This window comes from Anopheles nili, chromosome 2, assembly GCF_943737925.1.
Source record: "Anopheles nili chromosome 2, idAnoNiliSN_F5_01, whole genome shotgun sequence".
Lineage (NCBI taxonomy): Eukaryota > Metazoa > Arthropoda > Insecta > Diptera > Culicidae > Anopheles > Anopheles nili.
The window spans coordinates 6,227,852-6,245,121 of NC_071291.1; the positions used below are offsets into that span (position 1 = coordinate 6,227,852).

The 17,270-nt window shown below is 45.8% G+C and overlaps 2 protein-coding genes across 2 annotated transcripts; both read left to right on the forward strand.

Annotated features, from left to right (window-relative positions):
• Window positions 1-2,715: 2,715 nt before the first annotated feature.
• Window positions 2,716-10,870, forward strand: LOC128721702 (cadherin-23-like). Its single transcript, XM_053815481.1, has 20 exons — window positions 2,716-2,745; window positions 3,436-3,637; window positions 3,708-4,152; window positions 4,401-4,666; window positions 4,735-4,829; window positions 4,903-5,727; window positions 5,796-5,983; window positions 6,051-6,392; window positions 6,479-6,963; window positions 7,080-7,292; window positions 7,360-7,469; window positions 7,539-7,696; window positions 7,776-7,903; window positions 7,984-8,093; window positions 8,161-8,281; window positions 8,711-8,818; window positions 8,910-9,514; window positions 9,575-10,116; window positions 10,197-10,260; window positions 10,319-10,870. Exons 1-20 carry the CDS (start codon window positions 2,716-2,718, stop codon window positions 10,466-10,468), a joined length of 5,187 nt encoding a protein of 1,728 aa, XP_053671456.1. The 3' UTR covers window positions 10,469-10,870.
• Window positions 10,871-12,153: 1,283 nt separating this feature from the next.
• Window positions 12,154-17,222, forward strand: LOC128731584 (probable ATP-dependent RNA helicase spindle-E). Its single transcript, XM_053824715.1, has 6 exons — window positions 12,154-12,348; window positions 12,417-13,569; window positions 13,701-16,231; window positions 16,311-16,432; window positions 16,516-16,743; window positions 16,838-17,222. Exons 1-6 carry the CDS (start codon window positions 12,154-12,156, stop codon window positions 16,971-16,973), a joined length of 4,365 nt encoding a protein of 1,454 aa, XP_053680690.1. The 3' UTR covers window positions 16,974-17,222.
• The last annotated feature ends 48 nt before the right edge of the window (window positions 17,223-17,270 follow it).

Genomic DNA, 17,270 nt, shown 5'->3' on the forward strand with positions numbered 1-17,270 from the left:
TAGCTAACAGCCAAAACAGAAGCTAGAACCCTGCTTTCAAAAAGCCACGTGGCGACCTTCAGGAAAACTTTAGCTTTCGGTTCTTTTGGTGGAAGGTTATGGCGGCGGGTCGAATCCGTGAAGAAGCCCCTAATTGGAATGTACATAAGGAAATGTTCCGTTTGCCGGAGGCAAGACAAAGAATATTTTACGAAGAAAAGCGAGGTAGCACTCGATGTCTAGGCCCGATGCCGAGAATAGGAGAGTTCATGTTGACAATGAGAAAAGGGTGCAGGATGAAGTCTTAAATCCTCTTGCTGCAGCCGTCACATGTAAATGCGGATGTGGACGCCAAGTGTCGCTGACGTGTCGGTGGACATACAATGAGCAGACGTAATTCAATTATTCCAATGCTTGAGATTAATTGAGTTTGACGGCTACCGAGTAACTGGCGGGCAAGAATCATCCCTTGCGTAACAGGCCTGGAATGGGTTGGGTCTTGGAACGAGATGTAAGAAAATTGAAATGAGTTCCCTAAAACAATCTTACTACGAGTGCGCATTAAGCGATGGCAACGACGAAGGCGAAAACTTTTTACCTCCACGGTCTTTCATTCGTGCAGACACGTACACGTGGTACGTGGGAGGGGGTTAAGAGATTTATTCAGATAATTAGATCGCATTTCGCTGAAAGTGTTGAACTCATTTTTACGCCAAATTTCGAAGGATAATGTAAATGGGCGAATTAGTCAAAGAAAAATGTTCATGTTCCCGGAAACCTGATAGCTGTGGTAACGGATAAAATCAGATTTATTGTAGTCATACAACGCCTCATCGTTAGGCATCGTTTTTGGGAAAGTGCGCTTATTTTAATACTACATCATCTGACACCTGAACGGAGCGCAAGGCTATCGATGGAGAATATAAAACATGTTTACTTATGAGCTTAATTTCTCCCATTTCTTCAACATGCATTAAAACAAACAATTATCCATATTTACCCATGGATAGCTAGCTCCTGCTTTAATTTCCAACCATCAACTGCACGAACCCACGATCGCGGCAATACACTAAGTATTGTTACAAAGTTAAATCCTTACAAATCGTTTAAAGAGCTGGAAGTACATTACAAATTGTGTGGCGTAGTTGAAACAAAGTAACAAAGCACGCAAACGGTTTATAACCACCGCAAAATGTGTCTATGAAATGGAGCATTCTATCTGGAGCCAAATTCAACCCCCATCACATCCGGCTTAGCTTAAAAAAGGGGCGTATTGTAGAGCGGTAGCGTTCGTTTCACAAAAACAATAAATAACTTTTCCTATCAGTCATCTGTATTGTGGCGAGAAAAGCTCTTTAAACTCAAAGCAATGCGAATCGTCATGAATCAAACCCTCTAAAAGCGGGGTTCTTGCATTGCAATTTTTAAGAGCATCAAAATAATCCATCCAGCGAGAGAGAGAAAATACTAATAGCTGTGAGCCTCTTTTAATGACTCGTTTACGATAAGAAACTCTCCTGGTGGCGCTTGCCTTGAGGCACCCGCAGTCAGAACTACTATCAGATGGCACTTCATATTCAACTTTGGTCGAAACTTTCTCCCGCGGATTTGATGACAAAATGGAGTCGTATATTTGAATTCGCTCACGGCGACCAAGACGACCAAGGGACACCCCGTGCTAAAATAGCTGCAATTGTGCCTCGAATGGACAGGGAAGAAAGTGAGCCAGCATTTTCACTGTGGGCCACATTTTCAATACATCCAACGAGTCGACTTGGAATGATAGTTTGGGGAAGTAACTTTTCGTGAATTAGCGAACTCAATCGCTTTTGGCAGTTTTCCGTGCTAGTGAAATAATGTGCATAATGAAACGGGATCCAAATAACGAACGCCCTTTTGCCAGCGTTGGCTGTTGGAAAACAAAATTAGCATTCTTTTCTTAATTTGATTTAAACTTTTTCCAGTTATGCAAAAGTGGAGATATTTCAATGCAATAACACGCGCATTTTGCATTCATTCTACGGTATGTTTTTTTGTAATTGTTTTTTAACAGTTGATAAATTACACAATTCCAGCATTGACATATTTTCTCACACGTAAATAAAACCTGTATGCTTTAAAAAAGGAACAGCACATTGAAGGTTTCACAGCACGGCTTTAGGCTAAATTACTCGATCTGAAACATACTCATTAGCAATCAAGTTTGTCAGGTTAACTGCTGCTACTCGACACGTGATAATAAATCGTCAACAAAAGGTCTCGATCAACCAACTGACATCACGTAGTAAGGTTGGAATTCATGTTGATTCGTTTCACCTGTACTTTCTTTAGGCGACATCCCGTCGCAACCGGCGCTCCGTCCACTGCTTCGGAACGTCCCGTTGCTAGCGGCTGGCGTTATCTTATCTCATGGAGGCTGTTTTTAATAGAGGAAAGCAATCGACGTTTCTTATCGATGATAGCAAGTCATATCTGGGCCTATGAGAGAGCAATCGATGCCAATCGAGTGGACGTTCCAGTCAGTCGTGTCTTTTCGTTCGCCGCACTAGCGCGATAAAGTCCTAAAAAATCCCAAATCGTGGTAGCTTTTATAGTGTGCAGTGGCACTGTTAACCCTTTTCCAAATTGTCATGTGCCAGTAGCTGAAGTGTTGAGTTTTTAGCAGTGCAACAGCAATTTGCACTCAGTAGAAAAGTGCAAGCGTAATACAGATGACAGCCTTATGGTGTTCTAGAGATGAAATGTTGTGCTTGTGAATCAGCAATGGTAATTTAACAATGATTAAAACCAATCTTCAGGACGCAGTGTGGAGATATCGAACGTCCAGAAGCTATAGGCTGGAGCAAGACACAGAACAATTAGTTTTCCTTAGTTCAAGTGGCCTTGATTTGCTTAAATATGCCCTCGTTCAGATCCTTCAGCAAAAGGTTCACATACCCTAGCCCGAAACAAAAGACGGAAGAGCAATTCGAAAGCCAACCACGTACTCGTTCAGATCCGGGTGACTAATCTGGCCCATATCACTACTTGGTTATTTTGTCTTATCTCAACACCCACAATTGACGGCAATCATCGCTATCGTTCGCTTCCGCCAACAGTGTTTTTGCTCCGCTACTTCTGGACTCACTTTGAAAGGCTTACGATCGCGCGGCCGGCGCTGATCTTTTGACACCGACAAGCTTTCCCTTTGATAGGCTTGGGTATTGATTGTTCATCAGTGGTTTCCTGGTTTTGAATAGCTTATAATTTCGATGTCATGTGTCACTCATCGTGTGATTGATGAAATCCAGCTGTTAGGTGACGGTCGGTGTCGAAACAAATTTCTCCAGCTGTACAAGAAGTAAACATGGCCTGAAACAGCATGTTCAGCAGTTATAGTGATAGCCAACGTGATTGAAAGCTTTTGTCAGTTTGCCGACGCTTACGTTACAAAACCTTTTCGCCCGCTTTTTGCAGCGGTGTTTGTCGATCCGATTTTTTCTGCTGGCCGCCCTGCTGACGATGGTGCGGAGTCAGCAATGGGGCGACCCGAAGTTTGTGACGGGCAACGCAGAGAACATATCACTCGCGGAATACAACGAACAGCTCATGCAGCAGGACGTTTGGATGGTGGAGGAGATGGACACCCCGTTCGTGCTGCTCTATCTGAGCTACGAAGGTAAGTGTTGCTGATGGCCGCTCGGCCAATGCTCGGTTCGTTCTCAAGCGTTTCACCATGGAAAAACTAGGACAACCAGAGCCAAGCATTACGCTGGCGCCAACCAGTCTCGGAGCGGAATTGAAGCGATGCGACGATGGTCGCTGGTGCATCACCATCAATCGTCGGCAGGATTATGAGGTACACCAACACACCAACATCATCCTGTTGTCCTCCGAAAACCCGGCGCTGCCGTACGTCATCTTTGTGAATCTGGTGAACGTCCTCGACAACTCGCCGGTAATGACGAGTGAAAACAACTGCCAGATCGAAGAACTGCGCGCGAACTTCATCTCAACGTGCTTGTTTAACGTGTACCATGCGGATGGGTTCGACGAGAATAACATTGGTAACTCGAGCACGAACGAGCTGTCGTTTGAGATCGAGGATGCGAACGGAGCCAGTGATCATTTTGAATACGTTCCGGCCACTGAACTGCATCCTCAACCGACGTACAATAAGCTCTATAATCTACGGTAAGACTGCAATCAATTGCAATGCTATCATGGCCGAAATTTCTCGGTTTTCTCGTGAACGATCATCAATCGAGGGCAAGCGATTGTTCGATCCTTCTCATGTATATTGTTGTTTTAAGGTCGTTAGAAACTATGTAGGCCTAGTAAAAAACCTAAAACAAACGTAATCTGCTGATGTTCAGACCGCAAATCTAGAACCATTCTCAATCACTCATATATCATTCAAAATCATTTCATCTTACATCCAGGGTCAAGAAGATGTTAGATTACACCGAGAGAGCCATATTCAACTTTATCTCTACGGTGTACGATTTGGATAAAACGCACTCCTTCAAAATGAACACGATTGTGCAGGTGCGCAACGTTGACAGTCGACCTCCGATCTTCAGTCGTCCGTTTACTACCGAAAGAATCAACGAGAAGGAAATGTATCGTACGACCGTGGTCGCCATTGATAGAGATACGGAATTGAACATGCCCATTTGCTACGAGCTGGCTACGGCCAATCCCAACTGTAAGTATCCCGTGATTGGGAGGAACGAAGTAACGAACAATGCCTTACGTTTGTTGGTATCGATGCAGATCAGAAATACTTCGAAATCGGACAAACGGACGGTGTTCTGACGGTGCAACCCATCGATCGCGATAGTGAGCAGAATGAGCTATACACGTTCACGGTGAGACTGGAAATGTAACCTCGTACACGATAACGTGCCAATCGTGTGCTTTCAATTTGGTTATTGCTTTCAGATTATGGCCTACAAGTGCCACAATAAGTTACTAAACACATCAAGCGAGGGAGCAATCATTCTTGAGGACATAAACGATTGCTTTCCCGAAATAGACCTGAAGCCCAGTGAGCTGGAGTTCTGGGAGAACACCGTTATGGAGCTTGAGTTTGAGCATTTTATAATTGAAGATCGTGATCTTGGCGAGCATGCTCGATATGACGTGCGACTTACGGAAACGGTGGATGGAACCGTTCAACCGACAGAATCTTTCACTATTATACCTTCGAGTGGCTACCAGCGGATGTCGTTTACAATTAACATCAACAACGCGTCCCAGCTAGATTACGAAATCCCACAACGGCAAACATTCCAGTTACATGTTACCGCACAAGAGCCAATTGAACCGGCACACGTGCGAACCCAAGCTGTTACAATTCGTCTCAAGAACTGGAACGACGAGGTTCCTAAGTTCGGTAAGGACGAGTATCAAACGAGTGTTCTAGAAACGGTCGGCGCAAACAGCCTTCTAGCGTCAGTAATCGTCACCGATCGCGACATCGATGACGGCATTAAGCTCGTCGTGCTGGGTCGTTTCTCTGAGAGCTTGCAAGTGATCGAGCTGCCGGTTGGTGAGGATGCCGAAAGTGGTGATCCGAGCTATGGATTCGATATTCGAACAAACCGTGCGGATATATTCGATTACGACATTGCGAAGGAAGTCATCGTTCAGCTGCAAGCTGAGGATGTGCTACGCACGAGTAAAAACGAACCAATCCATCAGATCTTCTCCCAACTGGTGATCACTGTGATCGACGTGAACAATAAACCACCTCAAATTACACTTGTAAGGCGCATTTCCCAAAAAACGAATGAATGCGACAATTTTGTGACCGACATCTCTTACTCTTACAGCCACGTGGTACGATGCACATTCTGGAAAACTCTTTAGCCGAGAGTCCGGTCATCATCGGGGAAGCGGAGATTGCTGAAATCATTGGAACGGATCCGGACACGGAAGCTGAGCTAGAATTCAGCATAGACTGGAGCAGCAGCTATGGCACGAAAAGCGGCGTGCGTGCAAAAGCTGACACTTACGAGAAGTATTAATACGACGCATGTTAGGCATTCCTTATTTTTGCTGTACAATATGTGTGTTTCCGTTTCCAGCTGTTTCTATATACACGAAGAACGTGTCAATCGTCAGCGAACGATTGGAACCGTGCGCGTAAATCCTGCCTTCCCGCTAAAGGTGGACTACGAAATGTACGACACGCTGTTCCTCATGATTCGACTCGTCGATCGCAATCAGACGATCATGCCCAACACTGCCGAATCGATGGTAGCCATACAGATAGACGATGAAAACGACAACGCACCGCAGTTCGACAACGACACGCTCACGGTGGTACGATCGGTGAAGGAGCGATCCGATTCTGGGATTACTATTGGAAACATTATCGCTTACGACATCGATGGACCGGGAAACAACGAGATGACTTTCTCTATGGAGTGCGTAACGTGCCATTCGAATCTAGAAAAGGTTCTCTCGATCATCCTCTTTATATTCATGAATGTAAGCTTTCTTCCATCTCTAGACCGATGAATTCTGCCCATAAAGGCTGGATGAATATTGACCAAAACGGCATCATCAGAGTAGAGGGTAATCGGACCATCGACTGCGATACACCTCCAATCGAGTTTGTGCTCCAGAATGTGACGGTTTCCGACTGGAAATGGAACACCAGTCATGTGTTTACGATCGTGCTGTTGGACACGAACAACAAGCAACCGTTTCACGACCCTTTCCCCGACGATGGCCAGGTGTACAAGTTTGAAAAGATCCCTTCCAAAACTGCAATCCTACGCGTGGATGGCAAGGATTTGGATCGCGACGTGCCATTCCATACCGTGTCGTACGAGATCAACTACCGAGATTTTCCTCAGCTGCAGCGCTATTTTGAGATCGACAACACCGGGTTGGTGAGTGTTAAGGAAAACAACGAAGTGCTAGATCGTGATGCCGGTCTAGAGAGCATCATGATCAACATAGTGATGGTCGACAACGCAGGTGGTTATGATGGTGAGTAAACGAAGTTCACGAAGTTCACGAAATCCTACGAAACGTAGTTTGAATCACTCTCGAGCATTGTTTTAGAGTGTTCCTTGCGTTAACGAGTATTTCATTCCGCTCAACAGTTCAAAACCGCGTGTCAACTAACATTTATCTCAAGCTGCTCGATATTAACGACCACTATCCGGAACTTCCTGCGTTACCAAGAGACGAGTCTGAGCTTTCGGAGGATGCCAAAAAAGGCTACATTATCAAGGCCGATTTCGCAGCGGACGATCGCGATGATAAAGCCACACCGAACGCTAAGATCTTTTATTACATTCGACAATTGCAACCTGGTAAGTCGATTGAAACGCCTCACTTTTCCAAAATGATGCAACATTCTCGATTGTCTATTTCCCGCAGCGGTGGAAACTCCCTTGTTCGCGCTGGAAAATGTAAACGAATACAACGCAACACTCAAAGTCGCCGAGGATTTGAAAGGCTACCACGGCAATTGGACGCTGAGAATCGAGGTAAATTATCCTAGTAATAGTAATGAACATGTCGTATGCAACCATATCAATACTTAATTGATTTCGCAGGCATGCGATAGGGGCAGCGAGTACAAACCTATCATCGAACTTCTCGAACCGGCTAAAGACAACTGCAGGATGCTAGACTACGAGCTGGTGGTGAATCCGTACAACTACAACAATCCATCCATCGTGTATCCCACACGTAATGCTCAGATTCGATTAAAGTAAGCTTCGATCGATTAGTAGCACACATTTGCTAAGAATTCAAACGTAATGATTCATCGTTTCTCCCACACAAAAAAGGTACGAATCATTGTACAACGGACGGCCGCTGGTTGACACGAATGGTTCTAATCTGCCAAATTTCGTAGCCATTGATGACGATGGAGGAATTTTCGGAGACGTTACGTTTTCGCTCAGTAGTACCAACGGTAAACTCGCTGCACAACTGATACGGTCGGTTCCAAATCCGCTCAACCAAATTATCATTGCAATTGTTCATTCACTGTAGATGGTGATAAGGATCACGAAGTGTTTCGGGTGGATAAGATCGATGAAAAAACGGGACTACTAGTGCTGGAAAATGCCCTAGCGGTGCTGCCTTATCCAAAAAATTACAGCGTACGTAGGGTTTTATAGGGTTACTTAATCGATTGAGTGGAATAATTGAATGCATTGTTTTCATCAGCTTACGGTCGTTGCTGTAGACGGTGGTGGAAAGCAATCAGAGGTATCCATTTATGTCGTCTTCATCGATATGATGGGAGAGCCGGCGTTCTTGGAACCGACGTTCGATACTGATTTTACAGGTAATTACGGGTTTTGAAAAGGAAAGGTGCCTCTTAGTTAGTACGTGCGATTATGTAATTGCATCATTTGATACAATTCGTCTGGCCCATTCGATTCGCTTATTCATTCGAAGATTCCCTCATCCAACGAGAGTTGTCTTCATGGGGTGTTGCTTTACTGTTATTTACTGATATTAACAGTATATCAGCGATCCAATGAACAAAAAAAATGTAGAAGCTCTTTCTCAACAGTAATAGGATTGTGTGTACTTGGTTGGTGGTTAGTTTGTGAGTCCGTTTTATGTTCCCAATATGTAATGAGCGAGATTAGCAAGAATGCTTTGCGTATTGCATACTCGCAAGGCGCGTACATACGTCATTTACCGTCAATGATATTACTATATTGTCCTTTTTCCGTTAATGGTACATGTCGTTTGTCTATTTTGGCAGAAAACGAGGAGGGTCGTGACGAACGCCGCCAGCTACCATTCGCCGAGGATCCAAAGAATGCCGGTCTTCCTCCGGGTGCGCAAACAAACGTATTCTACTTCATCGATAGTAAGTAGCGGTGATGGGTCTAGCCGAAGCGTCCCCGTTGCGTCACGTAGTTGTGTAATGGTTTTTCTCACTTACAACTTCCGTCCGGCAGAAACATTCGGCAATGCGAGTCATCTGTTTGAGCTGGATCCCGTCACGAACGTGCTTCGTTTGGCGGTGCTGCTAGATCGAGAAGAAATACCATCACACGAGATACGGATTGTGGCGACGAACAATGAGAACGGTCCTCCGGCATCGATTGTCGAGTCATCCTCGTCCTTGCTGCTCGTCAGGATCAAGGTGAACGACGTGAACGACAATCCACCAGTGTTTCAGCAGCGCTTTTACGCGGCTGGCATTACTACGAACGATCGCGTTCAGAAGCCATTGTTCCGCGTATACGCCGAGGATCCGGACGAGGACGAAATCATTCGCTACGAGGTGGTACCTGGTTCGGAACGAGCAGTCGGGGAGAATTTGCAAACCGACAGTCTGCCTTTTCGATTACACCCTGACAGCGGCGAGTTAACGTTGACCCAAAAAGTACAGCCCAACCAGAAAGGATATTACGAGTTCACACTCATCGCGTTCGATCGGGATGATACGCACAACGATACGGTGCCGGCTAAAGTGTACATCGTGTCGGAATCGAACCGAGTGACGTTTGTGTTCTTGAATAACGTCGAGGAAATCGACAAGCCAGACGTGCGAGAGTATGTAAGTACCATTCCCACAGGTCCCAATAATCGCGTACTGACACGTTCTCGACAATTTTAGCTGGCCCAGCAGTTGTCCTCATCGTACGAAATGGAGTGCAACATCGACGACATAGATCAGGCTTTGGCCGAACGACAGGAAGGTGCTGGTAGTGTTCTTACAGACGTTCGAACTCACTTCATCCAGAACAATCAAGCGGTGGAAGCGAGCCGGATTCAGCAGAAATCATCCAATCGAACCTTTGTCACCGAACTGAAGGCTAGCCTTCGATCTCACAATCTCTCGTTGCAGGATGTGCCACCGACACCAGAAGCACTGTCAGAAGCCGATGAAACCCTGCAGATCATTCTGATCGTAGTGTCGGCGGCCCTTGCCGTGTTGTGTGTGATTCTGTTCATTGCGTTCTTCATCAAAATTCGCAGTCTCAACCGCCAGCTGAAAGCTCTTTCTGCGACGGACTTTGGATCGATTTCGTCCGATTTGAACGGGAAACCAACGCGAAACGTTCCGACCACCAACGTTTTCTCGATCGAAGGCTCCAACCCGGTGCTTAACGATAATGAGTTTGGTCGCATGGGTGGTGGAGTTTACGATGATCTAAGGTGAGAGTGATCAACTTGATGGCGAGCAAGAAACATCCTTTTTTAATCGACGTTATGCTTCTCTTTTTGATTTTCGATAGTATTCAATCGGATGAATCTGACTTCGTTGACATGGACAAGGATATGTTCTCACCCAAACGGAAGGTAAGTTGAGGCATTGCAAACAAAATCACAGTAATGACAACAACTTATCTACATTCAGGAAAGTCTCAACCCTGCCTTTCTGGAGCACCTACGCCAACGATCGCTGAACCCAATGGCGCAAGGATCTGACAAGAGCAGCGAACCAGATGCTGGTGTTAATCATAAAAAACTAGAAGAAACTGACGACGAGCTTTGCCATCGGTTTTAATACCGTCGACTAGGTATATTCAACAATCTGCATGATTGACTAATCACAGTATAGTAGGATCAAATGTATTATGTTTGACATGTTGTACTTCCAAGTTCATGATAAGGGTTGTGTTTTTAAAACGAAAACACTGTTAAAGTCAGCTGCTTCTAGCTGTGACACGGAAATAGTCAAACTAGGAACTTTGCAACCCCCAAAACACGTTCATTCCTTCCCTTGACATTCTTTTTTTATCCAATTCGATTGCTATATTCGTATGATTGTAAGGTTATCGTTATGGATTGCCATTCCTGTGCGCGAAACATCGAATTTATGCTAAAGTTGAACATTCAGTAATGTTTCTCCCTCACAATCCTAAGCGAGTGTTAGTTAACTGATGAAAGTGCAATATAAAACGTAAAACTGTGCAAACGATATTAAATAAAAGTATTTAATTTTTGTAACGTAACAATTGCTCGTCCATAATGTTTCCGATGGCTAGAAGGATTCGCAAGAGAAATCAATTACAATCAATCGCAAATATTAACATTTGATATAGTGCATAGAATGTCCATATTTTATTAGTAAAGTAAAGCGATGTACAGTTGCATTTTTTATGTTGTATAGCAATACGCAAACGTAAGTAAAAATCTAATACGATCAAGCAGTGTTGTTTTACAATCAACATAAAATTTCTTAGTTTTTTTTCAATTTAAATCTGTTTTTTTTTATAAATTTAAAGTACAGCAAGTGTGAGCTTTTGATTAAAATAGGTAACAAAATTTTGAAAATTATTTGTGATAGATGTTGCGAATTGCATTGTTGTAATCGCGAAGGGTATTCTCATTCAAAGCGCATGCTTTGCAGTCCGCAAAGAGAAATTAGTGATTAGAATTAATCGATCTTGAAACCAGCCCGTGCATCGCAAAACAAAAAAAATTTACCCAAAAGTAACAGGAGCGCATAACTGGTAAAAGTTAGTAGTTTTCTCGATTATCGGCTGTTTTAAACTGTGGCACTCAAAACTAACTCATAGATGTAACTGATGAAATATTTCACAATTATATCATGAAATAATTCAAGCGTTTTTGTATAGCGCTATTTATGAGCAAATAGCGCATTTCGAGCATATTTCGAGCACATTTAGCGCTACCTGTTGATCAGTACTATAAACCTTATTTTCAAATGTTTTTTGAATTTGAAACGTTTGCTATGTTTTTGGTGTTTATATATTATAAAAATGCGGCCTCTCAACTGGTATGCTCTCCTGTTACTTTTCCACAAAACTAAAGCTGTTTTGCCACAGAAGTTCTAGACACAGTTAACAAGTTTTTACGCTCTTTCACTTTGCACGCTGTTGTATATTCGTTTTGTTTGGTTTGCTCATCGGGGTGTCGTACTTTTGATGCTGAAAAACTTCGTAAACTTTCGTAAACTTCGTTAACATCAAATGAAATAAGTTTTGATTTAAAAGTGCCGAAATCATGCAATATAAAATACACCAACATGGGCTAACCTGTTTCTCGCTCACTTCGTGTGTGAATTGTCACAATAATCGACGAACACCAAATCCGTTGACAATTGTTAATTTTGTTTAGTTGCGAACAATACAGCCGGAAGGTCTTAGTCTTGATCATTATAAGAATCCGAAAGTGCTTACCTTAGCAGACGTGCAAAGTTCAGAAGTTGTGCATTTTGTCGTAAGCATGGAGGAAGACGACGATGTTAACAATTTCTTCAACTTCAGTAAACCATTCCAACGCAAGATCATTTCCGGTGGATACTGCAATGGGTCAGTTGTGACGGGAAAGCTGAATATTCAGACACTACCGCAACGAAATGTTGAGGGTACAGAGTACGCGGCAAAGTACAGCAAAGCCGAGGAAGCCAGACTGATGGAGGTAATTAAATCACGCACGTGACCGGCATTCAGTTGACGTTCGTTCGTTAATAAATCCACATACTGCAGAGTTGGGTAAATGATGCCTTGCATCAAACAACGACATCGCACCTTGACGACGTCGATGACGCCTTGTCACTGGCGGAGGAGGACACGGAGCACCTGCAGCGCGTACGAGCCCAGGAACTCATGGAGCCTTTGTTCAGTCGGTTCAATTTCACCGTTAACTCCAGCGCCTTGAGTATTCATCAATCGAAACACGCCATTTTGAATGCGATTCGCGAAAACCCCGTCGTCGTGTTGCAGGGAACGACAGGATGTGGCAAAACCACCCAAGTACCGCAGTACCTGCTCGAGGACGCGTACAACCGCAAGGAGTACTGCAATATTATTGTCACGCAACCGCGCAAAATTGCCACCGCGTCCATTGCGAAGCGCGTGGCCGAAGAGCGATCCTGCGAGCTTGGTTCTCTGGTAGGATTCAAGGTGGGCTTGAAGGAAGTGGTTAGCAACGATACACGCTTGATGTACGTTACGACGGGCGTCCTGTTGAACATCCTCATAACCTCAAAGTCGCTGAGCCGCTACACGCACATCATTTTGGATGAAGTGCATGAGCGCGAGGTGGATATGGACTTTCTGCTAATCATCGTGCGCCGGCTGCTGCCTATATCACGCAATACCAAGATCATTCTCATGTCGGCCACCATCGAGGCGCAGGAGTTTGCACAGTACTTCAAAATTCCCGGCCCAAACAGCCTGCTGGCACCGCAGCTCTCCGTGTCCAAATGCCGGCAGCACAACGTGGCGGTTTTCTACTTGGATAATCTGGAAAAGCTAGCGATCGATTTCAGCCTCAAGTACGATCAGCCAGAAGTCCACGACAAGATGTACTTTCTGGCCGCAAAACTGGCGATCGTGTGCGATCGCCTTATCGACGAGTACGAGTCGCCAGCGCAGATCGATTACAAACCATCGATTATCATGTTCCTGCCGGGTATTAACGAAATCGAGCGTATGGCCGATGTTTTGCAGAACTTCCTTGGCGGAAACATTCCCGACGCACAGCGGCAGACCAAGTTTAGCATCCTCAAGCTACACTCTATGTTGCCCTCGGATCAGCAGGCGCTTGTGTTCCGGAAGCCCCCTCCCGGTCACCGTAAGGTCATTTTATCGACCAACATCGCTGAAAGCTCCGTCACGATTCCGGACATAAAGTTTGGTAATTTTGAGACTATTTTTGTACGATTTAATTACTCTGTGCGTGTTAATTCATTTGTACAATTCCCTCTTACTTCGTGTGCGTGCTCAATGCACAATACTTGTGTATCGTGCATGGCACCATCCTTGCAGTTATCGACTTCTGCCTTCAGCGTTTGCTAGTAACCGATTCGTTGAACAATTTCACAAGTCTTCGCACGCAGTGGGCATCCCGAAACAACTGCATTCAACGGGCAGGCCGTACCGGGCGTGTTATGAACGGACGCGTGTACCGTCTGGTGAACAAGCACTTCTACGATCACGGAATGGCGCAATCGGTCGAACCCGAAATGGTGCGCTGTCCGCTTGGGATCACGGTGCTAAAAACGAAACGACTCGACATGGGAGCACCACACACCATACTGGCTCTAGCGCTTTCGCCACCGAATCTCTGTGACATCAGCAACACGGTGTTGCAGCTGAAAGAGCTCGGAGCGCTGCGTCGTACGACGAAGGGCAAGTACGATCCGCAGGATGGCGATCTGACCTACCTTGGGATGTTGATGTCACAGCTGCCGGTCGATTTGCACCTGGCGAAGCTCGTGGTCCTGGGCTACGTGTTTTCCGTGCTCGATGAAGCGATCGTTATAGCCGCGGGAATGAACGTGAAAAACATTTTCCGCCAGTTGCGCACGATCGAGGCGTTCTCGTGCAAGCGGCACTGGGCAGATGGATCCAACTCGGACGGGATAGCGATTTTGAATGCGTACAATACCTGGTGTTCGGTGAAGGAGATGGGTACCGGTGGGAATACGGTTAGTTGGTGCCAGCGTTACCATCTCGATCTGAAGTCGCTCAGCGAAATGGCGGAACTGGTGCAGGAGATAAAGATGCGGCTTGCGAAACTGAACATCCGCTCCATGACCGGAGCGAAGCGTGTCAACTGGACTCGGCGTGAGAAATCGGTCGTCCTGAAAGTGGTTATGGCCGGAGCATTCTATCCCCACTACTTTATCCCGGTGTCGATGAACGAGAGCGAAATGGGCGACCGGAAGGTGTACATGGAAGTGGGTGGGCGAGATCCGTTCAGTACGGTGTTTTTCTCCGGGTTTGAACACGCCAACTACATCGGTCCGTTGTACCGGCAGCAGATTAAGCTGCTGCTGACCGAGCGCAAACCAGACCCGGAAAAGCACGCCCTCATGAAGGTGGAGTTCGAGCGGAGCACAAACAAAATTTTTATCCGATTCCTCCACCCACCCGCCCAGTTATACGAGGGTTTAGATGCACCTGATCGCATCCATCCGGGCGTGTTCGACGCGATCAAACTGCGCCATGTGCGGTGCGGCCAGTCCGAGCTGATGGTAATGCACCACTACGATGCGATCTCCTTTGCGACGGAGAAAAAGCTAGGCGTGTGGAAGGACAACGAGTGGCATCCGCGGTGCATCGAAATCCCGAACGCCGAGCTCTCGGTGGAACCGCAAATTCACTGGCACCGGCTAACGGCCGTCGTGACGCATGTGGTTCATCCGAACAAGTTTTACCTGCGTCCGAACGACAAAAACATACAAATCTACGAGGAAATTCAGCACCGGTTGAATGGCGGTGAACAGTTGCGCTCATTTGATTCGGCACATGTGTTTGAAGCACGCCAGATCGTCGCAGCCCCGCTGGTATTCAATCAAACACAGTTGATGGCTCGGGCGAAGCTGCTTGTTGAGTCTAAAAACCGGGGAGTAATCGAATGGGCGGTGTTCTTCCTTGACTTTGGTGCCACCGCTAACGTGGCAGTATCGTACTTCCGCCAGCTGGAGGGCACCATGTTGGATACGTTGACAAAAATCCCCGACCGGGTGTTCGAGGCATCCCTGGCGGAGGTACAACCATCGGTTGTGTACTCTCCGAAGGACATCTGGACGGATGAGACCGTTAAGCACTTTCAGCGTCTGGTGCTGGGAAAAGAAATGCATGTCGAAATTTATTCGGTTGTGAATCACGTGGTTATGGTGGTGCTGCGTTGCAATGCAACAGATTCGACTGAGCAAAGCATCAACCGGGAACTGGTCGCTTCACAGCACGCGCAGTTATCGGAGGAGTCGTACATGTCCAAGATGAACCACGAAAAGCGCCAGCGCGTGCAGCTCGACATGGAAGTCGACAAGCAGTACCGGGAACAAATTCTGAATGATAGCTCCGAGCAACAGCGCTACCTAGAGGACGACGAACAGCCGGATCTGGTGTTACCGAGCGAACTGCTAAAGATGCGACTCACGCTCCGCGGTCCCTACAGTCCGCTCGAGGTGAAGTGCTCCTCGGCGCTGTTCTCCGGCTACCGGAAGCCAGTTGTGATCGAAAACGAATCCATCAACTCGGTGCTACTCGATACTAACCCACAGAACCCGTACGATAAGCTGCTGGTGGCGGCCACCATGAACGAAATGGGCAATAATCGGTTGGTTGCTCGACTGACGTCAATGATGCCAAACATTCCGGGTTTACCCGTGCTCATGGCGCTCATATTCGCTCCCACTTGCATGCTGAAGAAGGATCCCGATGAGACACGTGTCGTGGGCTTGCTGGCAGGATTAGGCTGCGAGCCAGAAACGAACGCATCAATCTACCCTGAACATGACATGTCGCTCGCGGCGGATGTGATTATCAGCGAGAAGGACATTGCAGACGTAAGTAACCGTTTATCTGTGTAGCAATTAGCTCCAACAAATTCCATTTTTTCCCTGCGTTCATTCTTCCATTGAGCAGATCAATGCTCTTCGGTACACGATGGATTCCATACTGCAGGGTGGGTATACCGAACAGACACCCCTTCTGACGGAACATAGCATTGGGTCGTTGATGGCCAAAGTCAAGGACTACCTCATCAAGTAAGGGGTTTGCTTTATTATTCACGTGTCTGTCTTTTTTTTTGAGTGTTCATTGGTTTTGCTTTTCCTTTCTTGAAATGAAGGATTCTTCAACGCGAGCGAAGCATAACGGAGAATCGAAGTATGGCACACGACTTCAATTGGTTTACGGGTGATGGACCTAGCAAGACAAAGCGCCGGGAGGCCTCGAATAATATCTACCCTGATGCGATATTCCCGCTCTATGATAATCTTAATCTACGCCCGATTCCAGCCAATCGAATTGAGTTCTTTAAAGTGCATTGCGCGGAGCTGCATAGATTGACTGAGTCGTAAGTTTCCGGCCGGCCGTAGCGCACAGAACTCAATAGAGTTCGATCAATTATGCTTAATAACGTTATCCGTTTCTTTCATCTTTCCACGTAGACGAGTGTCTCTTCCAAAGGGAGGTATAACGTGCCAGCTTTGCAACGTGACTTTGGAATCTGAACACGCTCTTCGCATCCACTTCTTTTCTAAATTGCATCGGGATCGTGAGACCATCATCAACTTCCGGCGTTAGCAATAATTCTGAACCAAGAAATGATTTTTTTTAATACTGAAATTTACGATTAACACTAACGAATTTGCGAAAAGCGACGTCAAAGGTTGCATATAACTACGTTTCATGAATCTGCAATCATTGTTATGTTTTATGAATTCATTCTACAAAAAATAATCCTAAGAATGACCATTCAGTAGGGTTCATCAGTTTCTTTTTCTCTTTACTTTTGTTATAATGAAATATTACGTTATTATCGACAAAGGTCGAATATTACCAGCAGCTATTATGAAATAAAACACCGTACCTTGAGGAACA